Source organism: Bos indicus x Bos taurus, chromosome 28 (genome assembly GCF_003369695.1).
Source record: "Bos indicus x Bos taurus breed Angus x Brahman F1 hybrid chromosome 28, Bos_hybrid_MaternalHap_v2.0, whole genome shotgun sequence".
In the NCBI taxonomy this organism is placed as follows: Eukaryota; Metazoa; Chordata; class Mammalia; order Artiodactyla; family Bovidae; genus Bos; species Bos indicus x Bos taurus.
In genome coordinates, this window is record NC_040103.1 from 26,387,575 (window position 1) to 26,412,154 (window position 24,580).

Here is a 24,580-nt window from a genome sequence, read left to right on the forward strand (position 1 = left end):
TTGAAACAAAATAATTTTTATTTCCTAACCATAGCAAACATATACATCCAATATGTACTTATCTTGCATACTCTGTCACAGATGACTTCCAAACTACAACCGCCTTGATATTTAAGCAGGAACTAAATGTTACCTTAGTTGACACGATAAATGCTCTTAGATAGATAATGTATGAATACACTGGATTGGTGACAGCAGAATCTGACTGATTAGTTCTATAAATTTAAAGCTTGGAAAAGCTACTATCACATCTAACACTTTCCGACAAGTAGGATGCAGCAATTATCAGCTTGTATTCCAGAGAAATTTCCTTAGTTTTTCTGGTGATGGAACCACTTATCCACTGTAGTCAGGAAAAAGAAAAACAAATTAGAATCCCTGTTAAGAATCAAAATTACACCCAATATATAACAGTGAATAATATACTTGCTTTAATATATCCTGCTATGGATTCCATTAAAACAAATCTACATACATGCATAACTTCACTAAATTACCAAAACAGGTAATTTATCAGTGTTTTGTTTTGGGCTTCCTTAGGAAGGAAGGAAGGAAGGAAATGGCAGGTGGAGAAGGAAATGGCAACCCACTCCAGTATTCTTGCTTGGGAAATCCCATGGACAGAGGAGCCTGGTGGGCTATAGTCCATGGGGTCGCAGAGTCAGACACGACTGAGCAACTAAACATCCTTACTCTTGATGGCTGATCCTATAGATAGGCAATTCTCACCAGAAGAACCTTACAGAGAATCCTAATATCTAAAGATGGAAAGAACTGTTTTCTGGGTGAATCAGCCTGTGGCCAGACTGGGGTGCAGAGCCCAGCCTGCTCCAGCCTCCACAAGGCATCTACCAGGAACTCAGAGAACAGTGGGTCATGATTTGGAAACTGCGGTCACAGGGGATGGCACTAAAGGTGGTACGCACAGCCATCTTTTCCCACCTGTGCCTCAAAACACAGAATGCTGCTTCTCCCCACTCTCCTCTCTCTGTATGTATGTGGTATGTAAGATGTATCTATGGATATACATGTAATTTTCCCACATATATGCATAACTTTTAATGTAATTTTACCAGAATATAGATCTTACCATCTGTTGGTATTGTGCAGGCAGATTCACATGGTGGCGGTAACTAAAATACAATATTAAAATGTATTAGTCTAATTCCGGAAAAAGAATAAGCTAAAAAAGTATATTGACAGAAAGATTAAAAGGAATGTTAACAGAAGACAACTATCTCAAATTTTAAGTTCTAAAAATAATTTACACCAGATGGGAACAATGCAAAGCTTGCTCTACTGCTAAGAAATGTTAACAAATTCAAAACCTCTTGGCTTTTAATGACACACAGGAGAATAATTAATAAAAATGTTTTTTTGAAATAATTGAAAAACATGTATATATAGACTTTATATATACATACATATATATAAAATGTAGGCAGAATGTTCTTATTGAAAAGTAATGGTCGTTAACCAATGGCTTTCCCCTTTTAATTTATCTCAACTTTGTAAAAATTTATATACAAATAAAAATAAATCTAAATGTACTGGCTTCATCATTAAATTGTCTTTTTCCCTTGTACTGTACAAGTCAGTAAAGTCAGACCTCATTTTCTTTTGTTTTTCTCGTCTAACATTACAAATGAGAATAATTTTAGACAAGCTTCAGTCTTTAAGTTAATCAAAATCAGATTATTTCTTTGATGGATGATTTATTACCTCACCTGAAAGTCTCTCTAGGACTACAAACCACTCTTGCAATGATACCTGAAATCTGATGACTTTCTCCATCTTTGCTATGACCAAACCACATAAGTTCCCATTGGTACTCTTATGAAAAATGGCTTATGATAAGCACCCAGGCCCTTGGGTTATTTAGAACATTCTAGAGTCACTCTGAGTCTTACAGACTGTCCTAGCTTGCTATCTGCCCAGGTTAGGATTGACTAGGATTCTCCTCAGGTTTCCCTCAGTCCAATGTCTACCTGAGTTTATGGTTTGTAATTTCAAGACCTCACACCGTAACAGACGTACAGGACACCCTCAAATATTTATTGAACCTACTTTCCCTCCCCATTCAACACCGTATTTTTTGGCCGCCGAGTTTGTTTTTTTTCCAGGAAACCTTTACTTACAGCATCCACAATGGCTTTGGCAGCATCAGGATCACACTGGAAGGGGCTCTCAGACACTGTAGTGTTCATGCTGTTACACAAAGGGAAAGCGTCACACTTAACAAAAACTTCTCTCATTAAAACTCGTGTTAAAAATGACAAGTTGAAGCTGGTAGGTCAGGTGAGATTCAAGTTTGGCATTGAAAGATTCCTCACCTATATTAAACATTCTGATTATTTATTTTGGCAAGATACAGCTATTCTTAAGGTAGATTTTACTCAAATACTTTAACAAGTTCAGATTTTAAAATCTGTGATCGAGTGCTTTGTAATTATTTGAAAGAGCTAAGAAATGCAAATTAAAATGAGAAGCCTATCTTTCCTAATTAGATAAAATGAAAAAAAAAAAACACAAAAATCTGGTTTCTGTCGGTGCTGACACCTGGCAGGAGCAACACCTGGTTCAATATTCCTGAAAAATAATCTGGTAAAATATGTCCACAACAAAATTTTTAAAAAATTTTAAAACACCAAAAAAAAAAAAAGTGTCCAAAACCTTTTAAAAAGCACATGCACTTTGATAGACAAATTCCATCTCTCCAAACTCAGAGATTTAAATAATTATGTACAAAGATGTTCAACATACATGATTTCACTATTGATAAGATTGAAAAGCTGGAAGTAACCAAAATGTCCAACAGATGATTAAAAATGATTTATCCATCAGACAGAACAATATACAGATAGAATATTTAATGACATAACAAATGCTTGTAGTGTTAACTTTTCTAAACCACAAAACAAAATGTATATATTATATATGTGCATTTGTTTAGTCGCTCTGTCTTACTCTTTAGGACCCCATGGACTATAGCCCACCAAGCTCCTCTGTCCATGGGATTATCCCAGCAAGAATACTGGAGTGGGCTGCCATTTCCTACTCCAGGGGCTATTCCCAACCCAGGAATCGAACCTACACCTCCTGTGTCTCCTGCATTAGCAGGTGGATGGGTTCTTTACCACTGTGCCATCTGGGAAGCCCATATATTATACATACAATATGATTATTTTTGAAAATATACTTAAAAAGGACTATAAAAAGAGAAAACTCTACATGTTACTAAGAGTGTCTATGGAAAAACTGAGATTAAAGTGATTTTTTAAAAACTTTTTTTGGTTAACTATGATTCAAAATTTCCTTCATATTGAATTATTGTATACTATTAAGTGGTTATAATCAAAAATATTCTATGAAAAAGAAAAAATATTCAGCCACCTGTTACTTAACATGTGCTAAAGCCATTTCCACAGAAATAATAGGATACCACAAAATAGAGACGATATTAAAAGCAAAGTCTCATGATTGTACATTTTCATACAAAGGTGTGTGTGTGCTCAGTCTTTCTTATGTTTGTGGAGAGACAGATGTTTTTATTTTACAAGACATTATCCCGACTTACAGAAGATTCCTGAGAATTTCCTATAGTTCTTTTCTCCCTCCAGAAAAGAAATTTATAATATAAACAGATGCTGGGGTGTGTATGTATATCTTACCTTGCATAAATGGGATCACACTATGATAAATAAACTGCTATGGACTTTGCTTTTCTCATTTAATATATTTTGGACATCATTCCATATCAACATCTAGAGAATAATGTGCCATATACTATTCTGTTCTATAAATTGTTTAATCATTACAATTTGGTTGTTTCTAACTTTTTTGATATTATAAATGACACTGCAGTGAACATCCTTGTACCTGCATCTTGCAGGACTGTATCTATAGGATACATTCCTAGTAGTAGTGCTTCAAAGAAATAGAAGAATTTAAAATTTTGAGATTAATGGCTGATTTACATGTTATACACCAGAAACCAACACAGCATTGTAAAGCAATTATCCTCCAAAAAAAAAAAAAACCAAAACCCTAGGGACTGACTACTGTCAAACTGCCCTCACAAAGGCTATCCCCATTCATACTCTCACAACTACATATAAATGTTGCCATTCCAGGCTATCATTTAATTTTTTTAAATTTTATTTTTATTATTATTTTTTTTTTACTTTACAATATTGTATTGGTTTTGCCATACATCAACATGCATCCGCCACGGGTGTAATTTTTTTTTTTTAACTTTGCAGATCTACTGAAGGATAACACTATCTTTCTGAGCTGCATTTTAAATTATAAAGTGAGGCTGCACATCTTCTTATATGTAAACTTACTTTCTCTTTTTCTCTCCCTCTATTAGTATTCTTTCTTTTATCAATTTGAGTAAGTTATTTATAAATTAAGAAATTTAGTCCTTTGTCAGGTGTTAAGAAAAAACTGGGAAGAACTGCCTCCTGATACATAAAAAAATCATAAGTAAATCTTTCTTTTCTGGATTTTGAGTCTGTCTTCTGTTTAGAAAGGTCTTCCCTACTACTAAGCTAATGAATTAAATTCACCTAGTCTTTTTCTAGAATTTTCTCACATTACAGTTTATCTGTCTGGAATTAAACACTGACATAAGACAAGAGTTGCAAACTCATGCTGGCAGCCAGTGCCAATTAACATGTGGGTATAAAGTAGCTGGGGTTAAGAACACTGGTTGGCGCTGGGCTACTTGTACAGGAGTACCTGCCTAGTGACAGCACCTTTCAGCAATGAAAAGCAGCCACAGCATGAGGGTGGTTGCCAGTGTGCATACCTGGAGGAAGAAAGGAACGTAAAGGGCGAGATAGAGATCTAGCCTTATTTTCTCCTTAAATAGGCAGTTGGTGCAAACCTCACCACCACTACCCTTGTTTTTTTCAGGATTTCTGTCACTATTCTGACATGCAGTTTTTTTTTCCTAGATGAAACTGAATGTTATTCATGAATATATGATACCTTTATATTTAACATCTTTTATATTTCTGTATAGAGTTTTAAAGTTTTCTTCTGGGTCCTTCAGATTTCTTATTTATACTTTTTTTTCTTAAATACTATTCTACATGGGATCTTTTCCTCCATTATAGTTTCTGTTATGTTCATATACAAAGCTAGCAATGTGCATATATACTCATTTTGTAATCCTCCACCTTATAGAATTCTTTTTCCTAGGGCTTTCTGTGTACACAGTCATATCATCTGCAACAACTTGCTTCCCCCTTTTCCAGTATTCCTGCATCTTATTTCTTTCTCCTATTTACTTCATCAGCTAGTATTTTCAGAACAACACTAGTTAAGTGGTAATGGTGGCCATTCTCTTATAATCTTCAAAAGAGGGAGTATATTATACTAAAAATAAGCTGGGGCCACACAGACTTGGATGCGAGTCCTCACTCCAAAACACTTACTGTGGTATGACCTTGGTTAAGTCTCCCCGTGTCTCTGTTGCATGCTTGGCAAATATTAACTGCTCAATCAGTATTAGTTAGTAGTAGTAGAAGTAGTAGTAGTTAATTCAATGTGCATGGTAGATCCTGGTTTAGTTGTGATGATCCTATATATTTACATCAGAGAATACCAACCCTTGTACTCAACCCATTCTGAGCACCCTGATGCTAGGCAGTTTTCCCCAGTTACCCTAACAAAGCTCTGATCTCACTCTCCCCTTTATAATTTTAGTTTGTACTTATTCAGAGTATCTTTGTGGCTTTTTTTTTTTTTAACTTTCTGCAAAGAAAAAAATGTTGCCTGTGATATTCCAGTTCTACAAGGATCAAGCCATTAGCCACTACAGTCACCTGCTGACAGTGTGCCCTGAGGGGAATTCAGGATGGAGAAGAACAGGAAAGATTTGGGTATACTGGCCCCTAGATAGTTAACATGAATTTCTAAGAAAAAATTTCAAATGACCCCAGACTCCTGCCTCTTCTCAAACATAGAAAAGTACTGAAAGCATTAACTTGAGATGCCTCTTCTCTGTGATTAGCAGTCATCTTTTTATGCATGACTACATGTTTTCCCAGCAAAAAAAAAAAAAGTTTATATTGCTCTTGGCTCCTCCCTTATATCTCTGCAGTAGTTCTTTAGGGCTATCTGAGAGGCTGTCTCCTGGGCTATACGTTCAACAACAGCTTATTTATATTTCTATATAAATAGAAAATAAACTGTCCTCAAATAAATTGTAACTCACAACCTTTACGTTGTGTGGTTTTTCTTTCAGTCTATACTTCCTATTGACTTAAGTACTGATAAAACCAGTTATCTCTTTCCTAAGTGAATGTAATGGTACAATATGTTGAGGTTATTAACGTATCTGGAGTAAGCTAGTCTGCTTTATGTGTTAAACATGGAGAAAAGAGTTAATGCTTACCAGCTGATTCCTTTTCCATCAGTTTTCTTAGTCACTAATGCTCTCCAATAGTCATGAGTGCTTTCAATAATGTCAATTGCAAAGTTCTATAATTTAAAGAGATATTCATTAGAATAACAGAAGCAAGTTCTTTCCTTTTCTAATTCTGGGCACGGTGCATGGCATGTGGGATTAGTTCCCCAACCAGGGCTAGAACCCATGGTACTTGCAGTGAACACAGTCTTAACCCCTGGACCACCAGGGAACATCCCTGTTCTTTTCTTATTATCAGTATTTTACCAAAGCATCATAGCTTCGTCTCTTGAATCATTTCCTTGTATCAAAAATGGAAGAAAACCATTTAAATGAAGAAATCAACATAAAGCCTGTCTTGTGTCTTTAAACAGCTATTTTATAGGTCATATAGTCTTTAGATGGTAACAATGTGGTTAAATTATGTCTCAATACAGGTAGGCCTACAGCTACAGTTCTGAGTGACACCTTACCTTATCTTTAAATTCTGCATTGAAAGCAAACTCATTTTCAGGTTTTCCATCTGGAACCTTGTACCTCCTAAACCAATCCACAGTAGCTTCCAGGTAGCCAGGTTTCAGCCGCTTGACATCATTAATATCTAAGAAAAGAATAAGATTCTCTTCTCAGATTGCAAGATATATATGTAATTATTTATGCATTCAATAAAAATACCAAGTACTTTGAAAGAGCTATAGGATGGATTGTCAAAAAAGTTCAAATAATGTTAGAACTAGTATCTTTTTGAGAAGAGAACATATATACACATTAAATAAAAATCATCTAGTGTCTTAGAATAGCTCTGACACTAAGTACTAAGAGAACAATCAGTACCACAATAATTCCTATTAAATAAGAGGAGGGAGAAATGACTGGGGGCTGCATGAGAGAATAGTTTGGCAAGCATGTGTAACTTCCCAGGGCTCAAACCTGCGTCTCCTGCAATGCAGGCAGATTCTTTAACACTGAGTCACCAGCGAAGCCCTAAGAGAAGGATGTCTGTTTCAGTTGCTCAGTCATGTCCAACTCTTTGCGATTCCATGGACTGTAGCCCTCCAGGCTCCTCTGTCCATGGGATTCTCCAGGCAAGAATACTGGAGTGGGTTGCCATGCCCTTCTCCAAAGAGAAGGATAAAAGATACTAAAAGAGAGGTTGAGGTTGTACTTGAGGATCACTCTCCAATGATGTACTAAAAGACAAGAAAACATGCATTACATATGTTCACTGATAGGTTACTTGTTACATGTGAATAAGCTTTCCTCACTCTACAGTATAGGCATTCAATATCACAATACTTTAGTTCTGGCCAAAAAAAAAAGTGTCCTCTGTAAAAAAAAAAAAAAAAAATGTTTTTAAGTTTCTGTATAGTCGTTATCAATGTCGAGCCTCAATGCCATCAAACTCAAGTTTAAATTACCAAATTGCTTTTCCATGCAAATAAATAGAAGATACAAGTACAAAAAAAAAAAAAATCCATCAGGAAAACTGTAACTGGAAGGAGGAATATGTTCAACAACAGCTTATTTATATTTCTATAATATAAACTCGGCTTAAGCCCAAATTATAATGTATATAGTTAAAGAAAATCATGCATTTTATTATCAGAGTACCACTTAAAGTAGGGAAAGTTTACAAAGTGAACTGGGAAATGTTTAAACACTGATTAATTTCAAGGAACTTATAATTCATATAAAAGGTATCATCTGATACAGAAATAGTTTGAAAATCCAGAAATCCAAAATGCAAGTGTACGTTGTCTTCCAACAAATTTCCCATCCAATTCTATTCTTTAGGCACCAAATGCAAGTCCGCCAATTCAGTTCAGTAATGGCACTGACTGATGGAGTCAGGCCCCACAGTTCGAAGGCTCAGTTCCACAGCAGTGATCCCACTTCAGACGCTGGTGGCAAATTCCAAGCCACGCCACTTGCTACAGTTTCCTACAACTCTCTCCTTGGGTTTGATAATTTGCCAGAAAGACTCATAAAACTCAAGAAAACACTGAGCTTATGTTTACTGGTTTAGTATAAAGGATACAACTCAGGAACAGTCCAATGGAAGAGATGCTTAGGACCCAGTGTGGGGGATGGAAGGTGTAGTTCCCATGTCCTCTGGGGGCGGAGGGAGGCATGCCACCCTCCCAGCACTGCAGTATGCTCACCGTCTCAGAAGGGCTCCACATCTCATGATTCCAGACTTTTCATGGAGCCTCCCCTCCCAGTTCCAGGGGTCAGTGGTTGGGGCTAAAAGTTCCCACTCTCTAATCATTCAGCTTTTCTGTTGACTGAGCCTGTCTGAGGCTAGCTAGGGCCCCACCTTAAGTCCCCTTATTAGCACAAACTCAGGTATAATTAAAGAGGCTCACTGTGAATAAAAGACACACTCATCACTCAGGAAATTCCAAGGGATTTAGTTCTTTGCCAAAAACTAGAGACAAAGATCTAACATATTTCTGTATTCTATCATAGTAAGGAAAAATGTAAGAACTGATGAACTATTTGACTTTTTTTGATCCAGATATCGAAACGTATGCTGGACTCAGACTAGGGAACCCTGGACACCAGACCCAGGAAAAAAAAAAAGTAAGAAAAACTTCAATTTTTGTGCCCCCTGTTGTACTTTATGTATCAATTCTGTGCTGTTCCTTGGGTTCAGCCTCTAATCAGCCCACAACCATGAGCAGCAAGAAATGCTCACTTTCCTGACGACCACAACTGCAGCAGGCGGGTGGCTGGCTGTCGTGGGCCCCACAATGTCAAAGAGGATCACCATGGCCAACCTGGTCACTTTAGTGGGTAGGCCAGCCTCCCCCATGGCTCTGTGTATATTCCCCCCAAAGTTGTGGCTTGTCAAGTGCTCTACTTAATTCTCTTCCAGTTATAACAGATGACGGACACTGCCTTACACTGACATTTAAGGGAAGCTGTATACAGCTTGCACCACAGGGCCAGCCACCCAGAGAAACTTTCAGGGTTCTAACAACACTGACTGCAAGAGAATGACACCCAGAAAATGCTGCTGATGTAATGTGGTGTGGCTTCATTAACTGTGGCCAAAGCACACTATTTTAGCATGGGTACCCTTGTGTACACATCTCCGTGTGGAGATACCCCACATCCAAGGGCAGAGAAACCCCAGTAAGACGGTAGGCACTGAAGCGGTTGTGAGGAGATACCCCATGTCCAAGGGCAAAGGAGAAGCCCCAGCAAGGCACCTTGTCTAACGCAATGAAACTATGAGCCATGCCATGTAGGGCCACCCACAGACGGGTCATGGTGGAGAGTTCTGACAAAATGTGGTCCACTGGAGTATGGAACTGCAAACCACTTCAGTATTCTTGCCTGAGAACCCCATGAACAGTATGAAAAGGCAAAAAGATAGGACACTGAAAGATGAACTCCCCAGGTCGGTATGTGCCCAATATGCCACTGGAGATCAGTGGAAAAATAACTCCAGAAAGAATGGAGAGATGGAGCCAAAGCAAAAACAACACCCAGTTGTGGATGTGACTGGTGATGGAAGCAAGGTCTGAAGCTGTAAAGAGCAATATTGCGTAGGAACCTGGAATGTTAGGTCCATGAATCAAGGCAAATTGGAAGTGGTCAAACAGGAGATGGCAAGAATGAACATCAACATTCTAGGAATCAGCAAACTAAAATGGACTGGAATGGGTGAATTTAACTCAGATGACCATTATATCTACTACTGTGGGCAGGAATCCCTTAGAAGAAATGGAGTAGCCATCATGGTCAACAAGAGAGTCAAAAATGCAGTACTTGGGTGCAATCTCAAAAATGACAGAATGATCTCTGTTCGTTTCCAAGGCAAACCATTCAATATCACAGTAATCCAAGTCTATGCCCCAACCAGTAACGCTGAAGAAGCTGAAGTTGAATGGTTCTATGAAGACCTACAAGACCTTTTAGAACTAACACCCAAAAAAGACGTCCTTTTCATTATAGGGGACTGGAATGCAAAACTAGGAAGTCAAGAAACACCTGGAGTAACAGGCAAATTTGGCCTTGGAGTACAGAATGAAGCAGAGCAAAGGCTAATAGAGTCTTGCCAAGAGAACACACTGGTCATAGCAAACACCCTCTTCCAACAACATAAGATAAGATTCTACACATGGACATCACCAGATGGTCAACACCGAAATCAGATTGATTATATTCTTTGCAGCCAAAGATGGAGAAGTTCTATACACTCAGCAAAAACAAGACCAGGAGCTGACTATGGCACAGATCATGAACTTCTTGTTGCAAATTCAGACTTAAATTGAAGAAAGTAGGGAAAACCACTAGACCATTCAGGTATGACCTAAATCAAATCCCTACCGATTATACAGTGGCAGTGAGAAATAGATTTAAGGGACTAGATCTGATAGATAAAGTGCCTGATGAACTATGGATAGAGGTTTGTGACACTGTACAGGAGACAGGGAGCAAGACCATCCCCAAGAAAAAGACATGCAAAAAAGCAAAATGGCTGACTGGGGAGGCCTTATAAATAGCTGTGAAAAGAAGAGAAGCAAAAAGTAAAGGAGAAAAGGAAAGATATTCCCATTTGAATGCAGAGTTCCAAAGAATAGCAAGAAGAGATAAGAAAACCTTCCTCAGTGATCAGGGCAAAGAAATAGAGGAAAACAATAGAATGGGAAAAACTAGAGATCCCTTCAAGAAAATTAGAGACACCAAGAGAACATTTCATGCAAAGATGGGCTCAATAAAGGACAGAAATCGTATGGACCTAACAGAAGCAGAAGATATTAAGAAGAGGTGGCAAGAATACACAGAAGAACTATACAAAAAAGATCTTCATGACCCAGATACTCATGATGGTGTGATCACTCACCTAGAGCCAGATATCCTGGAATGCGAAGTCAAGTGGGCCTTAGGAAGCATCACTACAAACAAAGCTAGTGGAGGTGATGGAATTCCAGTTGAGCTATTTCAAATCCTAAAAGATGATGCTGTGAAAGTGCTGCACTCAATATGCCAGCAAACTTGGAAAACTCAGCAATGGCCACAGGACTGGAAAAGGTCAGTTTTCATTCCAATCCCAAAGAAAGGCAATGCCAAAGAATTCTCAAACTACAGCACAATTGCACTCATCTCACATGCTAGTAAAGTAATGCTCAAAATTTGCAAGCCAGGCTTCAACAATACGTGAACCCTAACTTCCAGATGTTCAAGCTGGTTTCAGAAAGGGCAGAGGAACCAGAGATCAAATTGCCAACGTCCACTGGATCATGGAAAAAACAAGAGAGTTCCAGAAAAACATCTATTTCTGCTTTATTGACTATGCCAAAACCTTTGACTGTATGGATCACAATAAACTGTGGACAACTCTGAAAGAGATGGGAATACCAGACCACCCGACCTGCCTCCACAGAACTGGACATGGAACAACAGACTCTTTCCAAATCGGGAAAGAAGTATGTTAAAGCTGTGTATTGTCACCCTGCTTATTTAACTTACATGCAGAGTACATCATGAGAAACGCTGGGCTGGAGGAAGCACAAGCTGGAATCAAGATTGCTGGGAGAAATATCAATAACCTCAGATATGCAGATAACACCACCCTTCTGGCAGAAAGTGAAGAAGAACTAAAGAGCCTCTTGATGAAAGTGAAAGAGGAGAGTGAAAAAGTTGGCTTAAAGCTCAACATCCAGAAAACTAAGATCATGCCATAGATTCCCATCACTTCATGGCAAATAGATGGGGAAACAGTGGCAGACTTTATTTTGAGGGGCTCCAAAATCACTGCAGATGGTGACTGCAGCCATGAAATTAAAAGACGCTTACTCCTTGGAAGAAAAGCTATGAACAACCTAGACAACATATTAAAAAGCAGAGACATTACTTTGCCAACAAAGGTCCGTCTAGTCAAGGCTATGGTTTTTCCAGTAGTCATGTATGGATGTGAGAGTTGGACTATAAAGAAAGCTGAGCACTGAGGAATTGATGCTTTTGAACTGTGGTGTGTTGGAGAAGACTCTTGAGAGTCCCTTGGACTACAAGGAGATCCAACCAGTCCATCCTAAAGGAAGTCAGTCCTGAATATTCTTGAGAAGGACTGATGCTGAAGCTGAAACTCCAATACTTTTACCATCTGTTGCATAGAGCTGACTCATTTGAAAAGACCCTGATGCTGGGAAAGATTGAGGGCAGGAGGAGAAGGGGACGACAGAGGATGAGATGGTTGGATGGCATCACAGACTCAATGGGCATGAGTTTGAGTAAACTCCAGGAGCTGGTGATGGACAGGGAGGCTTGGGATGCTGTGGTCCATGGGGTTACAAAGAGTCAGACACGATTGAGTGACTGAACTGAACTGAACTCTTGTGTAAACAGCACGTGTGAAAATGGACACAGTGATCAACAGGATCAAGACTAAATGAAGGAATGCACTCTCAATGTATAAAATTTAAATAATACAGAAGTATCTGAAAGAAAAAGTCAGTCTCCATCTTTTTTTCCCATTGCACTATTAAAGGGTTGGTGTTGAGTCCTTTTTAAATGAGTTTGTATATATATATGCAAATATGCACATATTTAAACACATGTGAGATGATACTCTGAAAGGTAAAAATAACAACAGAAAGGAATAATGTAAGAGTTAAATTTATAAAATTCTTAGAAATAACTTTGTGACCTTAGATTAGGCAATGGTTTCTTAAATATGATACCAAAAGCACAGCAATAAAAGAAAAAATAGACTGCATCAAAATGAAAACCATGAGTACTTCAAAGGACACCATTAAGAAAACAAAAGGACAAATCCACAAAATGGAAGAAAATACAGACAAATCATATACATCTGATAAAGGTCTAGCATCCAAAACATAGAAGTGCTCTTATAGCTCAAAAACATGATGATACACCCCATTAGAATGGCTATACTTTAAAAAGATAAGTAACTAATGCTGGCAAGGAAGTAGAAAAATTGGAAGCCTTTGAAGACTGTAAGATGGTGCAGCTGCTTTGGGAAAAATCTGGCAGTTCCTCCAGGGGCTAAACATGGGACTTTCCTGGTAGCTCAGTTGATGAACAATCCACCCACAGTGCAGGAGACCCCAGTTCAGTCCCTGAGTCGGGAAGATCCAGAAGAAGGAAATGGCAGCCCACCCCAGAATTCTTGCCAGGAGATTTCCATGGACAGAGAAGCCTGGTGGGCTACAGTCCAAGGGGTTGCAAGAGCTGGATTTGACGTAGCAACTAAACCACCATCAGGGGGCTAAACATTAAGAGTTACCATTTCACTCAGAAACCCCCCTCTTAGGTATATACACCCAGTCAGTCAGTTCAGTCGCGCAGTTGTGTTTGACCCTGCGACCCCATGGACTGCAGCACGCCAGGCTTCTCTGTCCATCACCAACTCCTGGAGCTTGCTCACCCAAGAGGCTTAAAAATACATGTCCACACAAAAACTTACACAGGAATGTTCATAGCAGCAGCCTATTCCTAATAGCCAAAAAGAATCCAAATGTCCATCAATAGATGAATGGATCAACAAAACACGATATATATCCACACCACAGAATGTAACTCAGCCATTAAAAAAATAAGTACTAATACATGCTACAAGATGGATAAACCTAGAAAACCTAAGTAAAAAGAAACCAGACACAGAAGGCCATGCAGTTTACAATTCCATGTATATGAAATATCCAAAATAGGCAAATTCACAGAGACGTAAACAGTCAGTGATGTCGGGCCTCGGAGGAGGAGGGAACAGGGTGACTAAGTACTTAAAGGTACAGGGTTTTCCTTCAGGGTGATGAGGATGTTCTGAAATGAGGTAAGTGGTGATGGTTCCACAACACTGTGAATGTACTAAATGCCTCTGAATTCTACACTTTGAAATAGTCAAGACAGTGAATGTTATGTTAATTTTACCACCAAAAAAGGGGGGGATAAAGCACTGATACACATCACAATGTAGATGAACCCGGAAAACAGTATGCTAAGTGAAGGAAGTCAGATATCATGTGACTCCATTTATGTGAAATGTTCAGATCAAGCAGATCCATAGAGACAGGCCATAGGTAGGTGGTTGCCAGGGCCTGAGGGAAGGGGAGATAGGGAGTGATTGTTAACGCATGTGGGATTTTCTTTTGGAATGGTAAAAATGATCTAGAATCAGATAGTGGTGGCGGTTAACAGCCTAGCGCGTGTATCAAACTCATGGAACTGGAAACTTTACAGTGATGAATTTTATGACATGTGGCATGTATATCTCAATTTTTTTATTTTTTAAAAATAGAGCAAGTAAGTGCTAGCATGTGGAAAAGGAAAGAAGAAAAGAGGAAAGACAAACTACCAGATTTCTTCTTTCCTGGAATGAAGGAGAACACTTAGTTAGCTAACCACAGGAGTTCAGCAGCAGGAATCACAGTGCTCTGCTGTCAAATGTCTTGCTCCTCCGTCCTTTAACAGTTTGAAGGCGTGGGCTTAACGACTATCATTACAGGTCAAGTCTCGTATGGGGTCAGGTTCAGACCCTACATATTTTCTTACCATTGTAATTGGCTGCATCAGGATCTTCCACATTAATGGCAATGACTTTCCAGTCGGTCTCCCCTTCATCAATCATGGCCAGAATGCCCAGAACTTTCACTCTGATAATCTCCCCTCGTGCACACACCTGAGAGTCAAAAACCACAGCTAGGTCAAAACTACAGAATCAAACTCTGGAAGAAGAGTTTTACTTGGTGGATAATAGGAAATGAGGAAGACGCCAAAATTCTACAAACTTAAGATGGTTCCTGTAAGGAATTTTTAAAAAGCTAAACAAGTGAATGTCCACTAATCCTATCAGAGTTGAGGGTGATTCATGTTTTTTAAACTGTCATTGCTTGTGCTGAAGAATAAGTGCTCCAGAGTTTGTTTCAAACACCTATTTTAATACACCCTCTTTACCTTTTATTTTATAGAAGTCACTGAGTTAGGTAAGTCATACAATAAGCCTGAACTTTATGACTTAAGCAACTGAATGACAACTTTCTTTTCAGTTGCTTACTCTTTTCTTGAGGCTGGGAAAGATCATAAAGAAAATAACCATTAAAAAAAAAAAAAAAAGGAAAATAACCATAGCTAGAACCTTAGAGCAACTCTACTTGATAGAGGAATCCCTACCATAAACATGTGGGGGTTATTTAACCCCCATGGGGCCAATTCATTAGTCACTCCAAATCCTGAGGCAGGGTTTGCCTTGTTGCCTCCTGGTACCCTTCATCCACTGACTCCTCATCTGCCTTTTAAAGCAATGCAGAACATGTCTAGTTCTTCCACACACATGCATATACTATACATCTTTTCCTAGGCTAGGTTTAAATTACAAATTATAATGTACAAATGCTTAGAATGGAATGGAAGCTTTTATCACCCAAAGAGACATCATTACTTCACTGATATTCATATATTTTATTTACAATGTTTTTTAAAGTAAGAACTTTGTAGATTTCATTGCTCTCATCTCAACACTAAAGAAAAATATGTCAGATTCTATTACCTTGCTTCCAATTTCACACACATCAATTGGGTCATTGTCACCACAACAGCCAGTGTGTTTGTCATTGTGTCCTGGGTCTTCCCAAGTCTAAAAAAAAATAAAAATAAAACGTCAGAGTGTATTATTCCTATATGTGTTAATGACAAAAGTAGATCATGTTGGCACTAAAAGATAACATCCCGTGATCGTTCTGCAAAATAGGAATCTTCAGCTATTTATTCCTCATTAAAATGAATCCTTTATTCATGTCTTAACTACCACAATAACCTTAATTAAATGTTGGGCTCCTGTTAAGCTTTAAAATGGATAATGATACTATTTTAAACAGAAAAAACCCAACTATCTAATAACTGAGACAATACGCAAACACAAATGTAGACCCAGATGTTCACTTAAAAAAAATGTATTCAAAGAAAACTGCTTTGGTGAACTCTTAGTACTTATTCTATTAACTAGACTTTTCTTTAAAAGATGTCTCCAAGCAGAGACAGGTAATATCAAGATGGAAATGACATGTGCTGATGGCAAAAATGCCATCACTGGTCAGGATCAAGAATGAGAAATTTAAGCAGGATTTGCTGAAAATGTAAACGGCCGAGTTTCTTTCCTGCTAAACTGTGAGGCAGAGTGCTCACAGAGCCCGGCGCCGGGGAAAGGACGGGCTGTGCTCGCCAGGAAGTCCAGTTTGAAGTGCAGCTGCTGCTTTGGTTCTTTTCCCTCCCAACCCAGAACACATTTCTTGGATTTGTTTGCTTACTCAGCTGGAGTAAAGGCAGGGAGATAAAAGTGATGGGGAAAAGAAGACCAGACCCAACAAAACCAAATTCAACCTACAGAAGAGTGAGGTATTTCAGCAGTGTTCTCCCAGAGGGACGACGTCTCAAGGCTAAACAGTGAATCAACCGCAGCACATGGTGAGGTGCTGTGCTTAGACTCGGTGATTACCTCCCAAGCTAGACGGGCTTCCCTGGTGGCTCAGCGGGTAAAGAATCCTCCTGCAATGCGGGATACCTGGGTTCAATCCCTCGGTTGGGAAGGTCCTCTGGAGAAGGGAACAGCTACCCACTCCAGTATTCTGGCCTGGAGAATTCCATGGACTGCATAGTCCATGGGGTCGAAAAGAGTCAGACATGACTGAGTGACTTTCACTTCACAAGCTAGATGGGGTTGCCCTATGTTTTAGTAACTTACAGGTTGTTTCATAGTAGATTCCACTTAGTAGACTTAATGGTTAATAAAAACAAACTATCAACAGGAAGAAAATAAACCGAATATTTAGAAATCTTAAGTGTCACAGCGTTGGTTTAATCAAACCAGAATTTAGTATACACTCAGTAATGTATACTGAATTCTAGTGATTCTTTATTCAAATATGAAATAAGAGCCTATACACACTGCTGTTGTGCTAGGGATAAACTGGTAAACAATGAAGATATCCCCTCACCTCAAAGGGACGACTGCTTAGGAAAAGAGAACTCCATTATTACTTTACCACAAAGCAGAAATCTGGATGACAGAGATAAAAGTCAACAGCTGTGAGAACTTACATGTCCCAGGTTCTAAGTGCTTGATTCCTCAAACAGCCACATGAGCTATGCACTAGAATATTTCAGGGGGGAATATTACCATCTCAGGGAGGAAGAAGCAGAAGCAAGTTAGGAAATCTAGAAACTGGCAGACTTAGGATTTGTACCCTCTTCCAGATGGTGCAAAAAAAATCAGTGCTTTTAAGCTCTAGTTTCGCAATAGATCTGCTACTCAATCTGTAATGAAAGAATCTGTGTAGTTTATAACCAGTCCATGTTCAAAAAAAAATAGATATTTCAGAGAAGAACAAACTTTCAAATGTGAAATAGTTACCTTTTAGTTTATCTTGAAAATAAGTTATTTAAGGAAGTATTAAAATGAGTTAATTACCCCCTATGTTTTTATAATCTACTCCACTGGATCATGGAAAAAGCAAGAGAGTTCCAGAAAAACATCTATTTCTGCTTCATTGACTATGCCAAAGCCTTTGACTGTGTGGATCGCAGTCAAACTGTGGAATAATTCTGAAAGAGATGAGAATACCAGAACACCTGATCTGCCTCTTGAGAAATTTGTATGCAGGTCAGGAAGTTAACAGTTAGAACCAGACATGGAACAACAGACTGGTTCCAAATAGGAAAAGGAGTTCGTCAAGGCTGTATATTGTCACCCTGTTTATTTAACTTATATGCAGATTACATCATGAGAAACGCTGGACTGGAAGAAACACAAGCTGGAATCAAGATTGCTGGGAGAAATATCAATAACCTCAGATATGCAGATGACACCACCCTTATGGCAGAAAGTGAAGAGGAACTAAAAAGCCTCTTAATGAAAGTGAAAGTGGAGAGTGAAAAAGTTGGCTTAAAGCTCAACATTCAGAAAACGAAGATCATGGCATCCGGTCCCACCACTTCATGGGAAATAGATGGGGAAACAGTGGAAACAGTGTCAGACTTTATTTTTCTGGGCTCCAAAATCACTGCAGATGGTGACTGCAGCCATGAAATTAAAAGACACTTACTCCTTGGAAGGAAAGTTATGACCAACCTAGATAGCATATTCAAAAGCAGAGACATTACTTTGCCAACAAAGGTTCGTCTAGTCAAAGCTATGGTTTTTCCTGTGGTCATGTATGGATGTGAGAGTTGGACTGTGAAGAAGGCTGGGCGCCGAAGAATTGATGCTTTTGAACTGTGGTGTTGGAGAAGACTCTTGAGAGTCCCTTGGACTGCAAGGAGATCCAACCAGTCCATTCTGAAGGAGATCAGCCCTGGGATTTGTTTGGAAGGAATGATGCTAAAGCTGAAACTCCAGTACTTTGGCCACCTCATGCCAAGAGTTGACTCATTGGAAAAGAGTCTGATGCTGGGAGGGATTGGGGGCAGGAGGAGAAGGGGACGACGGAGGATGAGATGGCTGGATGGCATCACTGACTCGATGGACATGAGTCTGAGTGAACTCCGGGAGTTGGTGATGGACAGGGAGGCCTGGCGTGCTGCGATTCATGGAGTCGCAAAGAGTCGGACACGACTGAGCGACTGATCTGATCTGATCTGATAGGAACAACTTTTTATAGGTATTTAAGTCTATTTTTTAAGTAGTAGGTTAAATTTTCATAAGCTAAGCTGAAAAGTACACTTCTCACAACTGCAGAGAGACAGACCTGAGGGATGGCACCGTAGTTCCAGATGTATCCTTTATACGGGAACAGATTTGCAACATAACGGAGTTTTCCTTTCTTCACATCTTGTTTAATTGGGTTTAAAGGGTCCTTTGTAGCAATCTAAAACAAAAAATTTCAAATCATTGTATATTTGTATCTAAAATACTATTCAAATAGGGATTTAAGGAATTATGAAATAGGCATCCCTTAGTTCCATTTACATGATATATTTTTACTCTGAACACTTTCATAATTTAAAATAAAAGTTTCATCATAATCAGCCTGTAAGTGGAAAATTTATTTGAGGTACACAGGAACGAACAAGATGGGGAAAAGAACATTTACTAATTCCAGAAAGCAAAAATTAAAATTAGCTAGAATAAATCCTAACATTTGAGAAAATATCTAACTTCAGCTTTCCTTTAAAGCATTTAGAATTAGTCAAATATTTGTCTATTACATATAAAGTTTTATTACTGTCAAAAAGCTTAGGTGATAGCCAATATCCACAACAAAAAGCCAAATTTATTAGGTGTCATCAGAATAAATTAATACAATGTGACAGAAATTCCAATAAAATTATTTTTATGGCTGGGCTGACTGAAGCAAGCCTGTTAACTACATGGAGGAGTCAACAAAGGAATTAGAGAGAAGACAGAAGAGAAAAAGGTGATTCTGGGTTTGGGGAGTGCCAGAAGCAAAGGCGTGGGAAAGGAAAAAGTGCAGCGTATTTGTACAGAATAAATGGTTGAGTTTAGCTGGGGCACGGAAGGAAGACAGGCAGGCAAGGGGAGATACAACTGGAAAACCGACTGGGACTAGAAAGACGACAGCCTTGGACTTCAGCTGTTTAACCCTTGAGCAACTCGGTGTGACCAGAGCAAAACTGACATCCCGTATCTGACTAGCAAAGCTGAAACATACCTCCATTTTTGCATTCGACCAGCGCGGCACTTCAACGACCATGTGAAACACTTCCTGAAAAACAGAGAAGAGGAGACGGTCACTGGTGCTCCTCTGTCCTCTCCCTTCAATAAACATACTGAGTTTCTTAATAAAATGTTGTAAGGACGGAACGCAAAGAATGTTCCTATAAAGGAAACAGTTTTAAACAGCAGAACTTGTGTCTCTGAGGAGGGCCATCTGCAAAGCAACCGTCTCCAAAGGCTATGCGTTTCCTCCAGCAACAGTGCAATTACTCAAAATGCTTTTGAGTAATCTATCAAAAGCTTCTATCTCAGAGGCGGTTTATAAGACAAACCCCAAATCAGAACAAACAAAATCAATCAGCTTGATTACCCACCCACATTATTCTCCCAATCTTGCTGTTTTTATGTTTTTAAAAATAACTTTATTTATTTTTGCCTGTGCTGGGTCTGCACTGCTGCACGGGCTTTTTCTCTAGGTGCAGTGAGTGGGAGCACTCTCTAGTGGTGGTGCTCCGGCTTCTCATTGCGGGGGCTTCTCCTTTCGTAGAGCACGGGCTCTGGGCACACGGGCTTCAGTAGCTGCGGCACATGGGCTCAGTAATTGTGGCTCCCGGGCTCTAGAGCGCAGGCTCAGCAGCTGTGGGGCACGGGCTTAGCTGCTCCACAGCATGTGGGATCTTCCTGGGCCATGACTCAAACCCATGTCTCCCTCATTGCCAGAAAAGATTCTTTATCACTGAGCCACCAGGGAAACCCCAATTTGGCTGATTTTAAAAATCAGGTACTCCTCAAAAGAAGTTTGGCACTGGAGATAAAATAAAAAGTGAAATGTTAGTTGTTCAGTCGTGTCCGACTCCTTGTGACCCCATGGACTGCAGCTCGTCAGGATGCTCCGTCCATGGGATTCTCCAGGCAAGAATACTGGAGCGTGTGGCCATGCCCTTGTCCAGGGGATTTTCCCAACCCAGGGATTGAACTCAGGTCTCCTGCATCGCAGGCAGATTCTTCACCATCTGAGCCAGCAGAGAAGCCTTTTAAAAATCAGGTATGGTTAAAATATTTTTGGAACATAGTTATTTTGCCTTCAGTGTCAAACTTCTTGTCTTTTTAAAAAATCACTGAAAGTCACTCAGTCACGTCCAACTCTTTGCAACCCCATGGACTATACTGTCCATGGAATCCCCCAGGCTAGAACTGAAGTGGTTAGCCTTTCCCTTCTCCAGGGGATGTCCCCAACCCGGGGATCAAACCCAGGATTCCCACACTACAGGCAGATTCTTTGCCAGCTGAGCTACAAGGGGAGCTGTTTAAAAAATCAGGTACTCCTCAAAAAGACAAGAAGCCTGACACTGAAGATAAAATCAGTTCAGTGCAGCTGCTCAGTTGTGTTTGACTCTTTGTGACCCCATGGACTGCAGCACTCCAGGCTTCCCTGTCCATCACCAAATCCACGGGAGCTTGCTCAAACTCATGTCCATCGAGTCGGTGATGCCATCCAATCATCTCTTCCTCTGTCATCCCCTTCTCCTCCTACCTTCAATCTTTCCCGGCATCAGGGTCTTTTCAAATGAGTCAGCTCTACGCATCAGATGGCTAAAGTATTGGAGTTTCCGCTTCAGCATCAGTTCTTCCAATGAATATTCAGGACTGACTTCCTGCAGGATTGACTGGTTGGATCTCCTTGCAGTCCAAGGGACTCTCAAGAGTCTTCTCCAACACCACAGTTCAAAAGCATCAATTCCTCAGTGCTCAGCTTTCTTTATAGTCCAACTCTCACATCCATACATGACTACTGGAAAAACCATAGCTTTGACCTTTATTGGCAAAGTAATGTCTCTGCTTGTTAATATGCTGTCTAGGTTGGTCATAGCTTTTCTTCCAAAGAGGAAGCATCTTTTAATTTCAGGCCTGCAGTCACCATTTGCAGTGATTTTGGAGCCCCCAAAAATAAAGTCTGTCACTGTTTCCATTGTTTCCCCATCTATTTGCCATGAAGTGATGGGACCGGATGGCATGATCTTTGTTTTCTGAATGTTGAGCTTTAAGCCAACTTTTTCACTCTCCTCTTTCACTTTCATCAAGAGGCTCTTTGGTTCTTTGCTTTCTGCCATAAGGGTGGTGTCATCTGCATATCTGAGATTATTGATATTTCTCCTGGCAATCTTGATTCCAGGTTGTGATTCATCCAGCCCAGTATTTTGCATGATATACTTTGCATATAGAAGTTAAATAAGCAGGGTGATAATATACAGCCTTGACATACTCGTTTCCCAATTTTGAACCAGTCTCTTGTTCCATGTCTGGTTCTAACCGTTGCTTCTTGACCTGCATACAGATTTCTCAGGAGGCAGGTCAGGTGGTCTGGTAGTCCCATCTCTTTCAGAATTTTCCAGTTTGTTGTGATCCACAGAGTCAAAGGCTTTGGTGTAGTCGATAAAGCAGAAACAGATGTTTTTCTGGAACTCTTTTGCTTTTTCGATGATCCGACAGATGTTGGCAATTTGATCTCTGGTTCCTCTGTCTTTTCTAAATCCAGCTTGAACATCTGGAAGTTCACGGTTCACATACTGCTGAAGCCTGGCTTGGAGAATTTTGAGCATTACTTTGCTAGTGTGTGAGATGAGTGCAATTGTGCTGTAGTTTAAACATTCTTTGGCATTGCCTTTCTTTGGGATTGGGTTGAAAACTGACCTTTTTCCAGTCCTGTGTCCACTGCTGAGTTTTCCAAATTTGCTGGTATATTGACTGCAGCACATTAATAGCATCATCTTTTAGGAACTGAAAGAGCTCAACTGGAATTCATCACCTCCACTAGCTTTGTTTATAGTGATGCTTCGTAAGGCCCACTTGACTTTGCATTCCAGGATGTCTGGCTCTAGGTAAGTAATCACATCATTGTGGTTATCTGGGTCATGAAGATCCTTTTTGTATGGCTCTTCTGTATATAAAATACTGTGTTTTATAGTATTCTGTATATAAAATACTATGAAGATAAAATACTATGCTCCAAAAATATTTTAACCAATGACAGTTCTACTGTAATCAGTTTACATCCTTAAACTATTTGAAATTGAATGATATATTTAAAAAAGCGCAGATGCTTACTGTCTGAAAACCCAGTTAAAGAAAAATCACTTTGTTACCTCCTTTGTATACCAGAGTCAAGTATCAACTTGAAATAGAGTCTCTAAATAAAACTATACTTTAATAGTTGTAAAATTATTTTTTACCATGGAATAAAATTTTAAATGCAGTTTTTCAGTTTAAAACTTCTATAAAAGGGCACACATGATGCCAAATCTGCCATTACTTTTCTAAGAATGCATATTTTAAACAATGATTTAAAATGAAAATCACTTAATGACACACTTATTAGAATTACTTCTTTGCTGCTGCTGCTGCTTTGTCACTTCAGTAGTGTCCGACTCTGTGCAACCCCATAGACGGCAGCCCACCAGGCTCCCTGGTCCCTGGGATTCTCCAGGCAAGAACACTGGAGTGGGTTGCCATTTCCTTCTCCAATGCATGAAAGTGAAAAGTGAAAGTGAAGTCGCTCAGTCCAGTCTGACTTCTTTGCTACTTTGCATCAAAAAACAGGGACTGATGATGGATCAGTACAGGAAATAAGCCAAAGGTTTCCAGACAGTAATTACCTTGCTGCTACTTTGGCTAAGCAGAAAGCTACACAGATTTATATTCAAGAGGCTAAAACTTCTGTCACTTATTTAGGTTCTTGGTCAAACTAAGGGAGACTATAGTATTCCTCAGTTTCTGCTCCAAGCCTTCTGACACCTACTCTACACAGCATAAAAAACCCCAAGAATGGTGCTATGTTGTGCTGAGTTGCTCAGTTGTATCCAACTCTTTGCCAACCCATGGACTGTAGCCCGCCAGGCTCCTCTGTCCATGGGGATTCTCCAGGCCACAATATGGAGTGGGTTGCCATGCCCTCCTCCAGGGGATCTTCCCAACCCAGGGATCAAACCAGGGTCTCCTGCATTGCAGGCTGATTTTTTACAGCTAAGTTACCACGGAAGCCCAAAATATGGAGACATTATTTAAATCCAGGACTTAGTAAACTGCTCTATCCCTGAAGTCATACTGTATGGTTTTAGAAAAAGTAACACATTATTCATGGGTAGGAAACCTCAGTGCCGGGGTCTAGCCCCGGCTGATCCAGGGTATTCGAAGGGGAGATGGCGTCGGCGACCTATTCAAATGGTAATTAGAGATATAAAGAGTAATAGAATGAGGATAGCTCAGTAGGAAAATTCAGTGGAGAAAAGAGGCTGAGTAGCTTGGTTTACGCGGAAAATCAATATAACCCGTGACACCAGGTTAGCTCTGACCACGGAGGCCACAGGCGCCCTCTCAAATAGCGGAAGGTGCCCCACCTTAGACACCTTCTCGAGTGGGTCTTAGAAGCCCAGGCAAATAAATGGTCGCAGAGGATTTCCGCGCTCCAGATGGAGACTTCAGCCGGAAGTTAAAGGGAAGAATGACATGGGGAGACCAAGCGTTGG

At 39.7% G+C, this 24,580-nt stretch overlaps 1 protein-coding gene across 1 annotated transcript in view; it reads right to left on the reverse strand.

The window, feature by feature from the left end:
* PPA1 (pyrophosphatase (inorganic) 1) overlaps positions 1 to 24,580 on the reverse strand; it is a 38,335-nt gene continuing 13,755 nt past the window's right edge. Inside the window, exons 3-11 of the mRNA XM_027530666.1 lie at positions 20,053 to 20,106; positions 19,129 to 19,248; positions 15,936 to 16,022; positions 14,942 to 15,068; positions 6,892 to 7,019; positions 6,407 to 6,492; positions 2,139 to 2,208; positions 1,091 to 1,133; positions 1 to 343 (exon numbers count right to left, since the gene is read on the reverse strand). Coding sequence (XP_027386467.1) covers positions 312 to 343; positions 1,091 to 1,133; positions 2,139 to 2,208; positions 6,407 to 6,492; positions 6,892 to 7,019; positions 14,942 to 15,068; positions 15,936 to 16,022; positions 19,129 to 19,248; positions 20,053 to 20,106 — 747 coding nt within the window. The 3' untranslated portion in view covers positions 1 to 311. The remainder of the gene's footprint in view (positions 344 to 1,090; positions 1,134 to 2,138; positions 2,209 to 6,406; positions 6,493 to 6,891; positions 7,020 to 14,941; positions 15,069 to 15,935; positions 16,023 to 19,128; positions 19,249 to 20,052; positions 20,107 to 24,580) is intronic.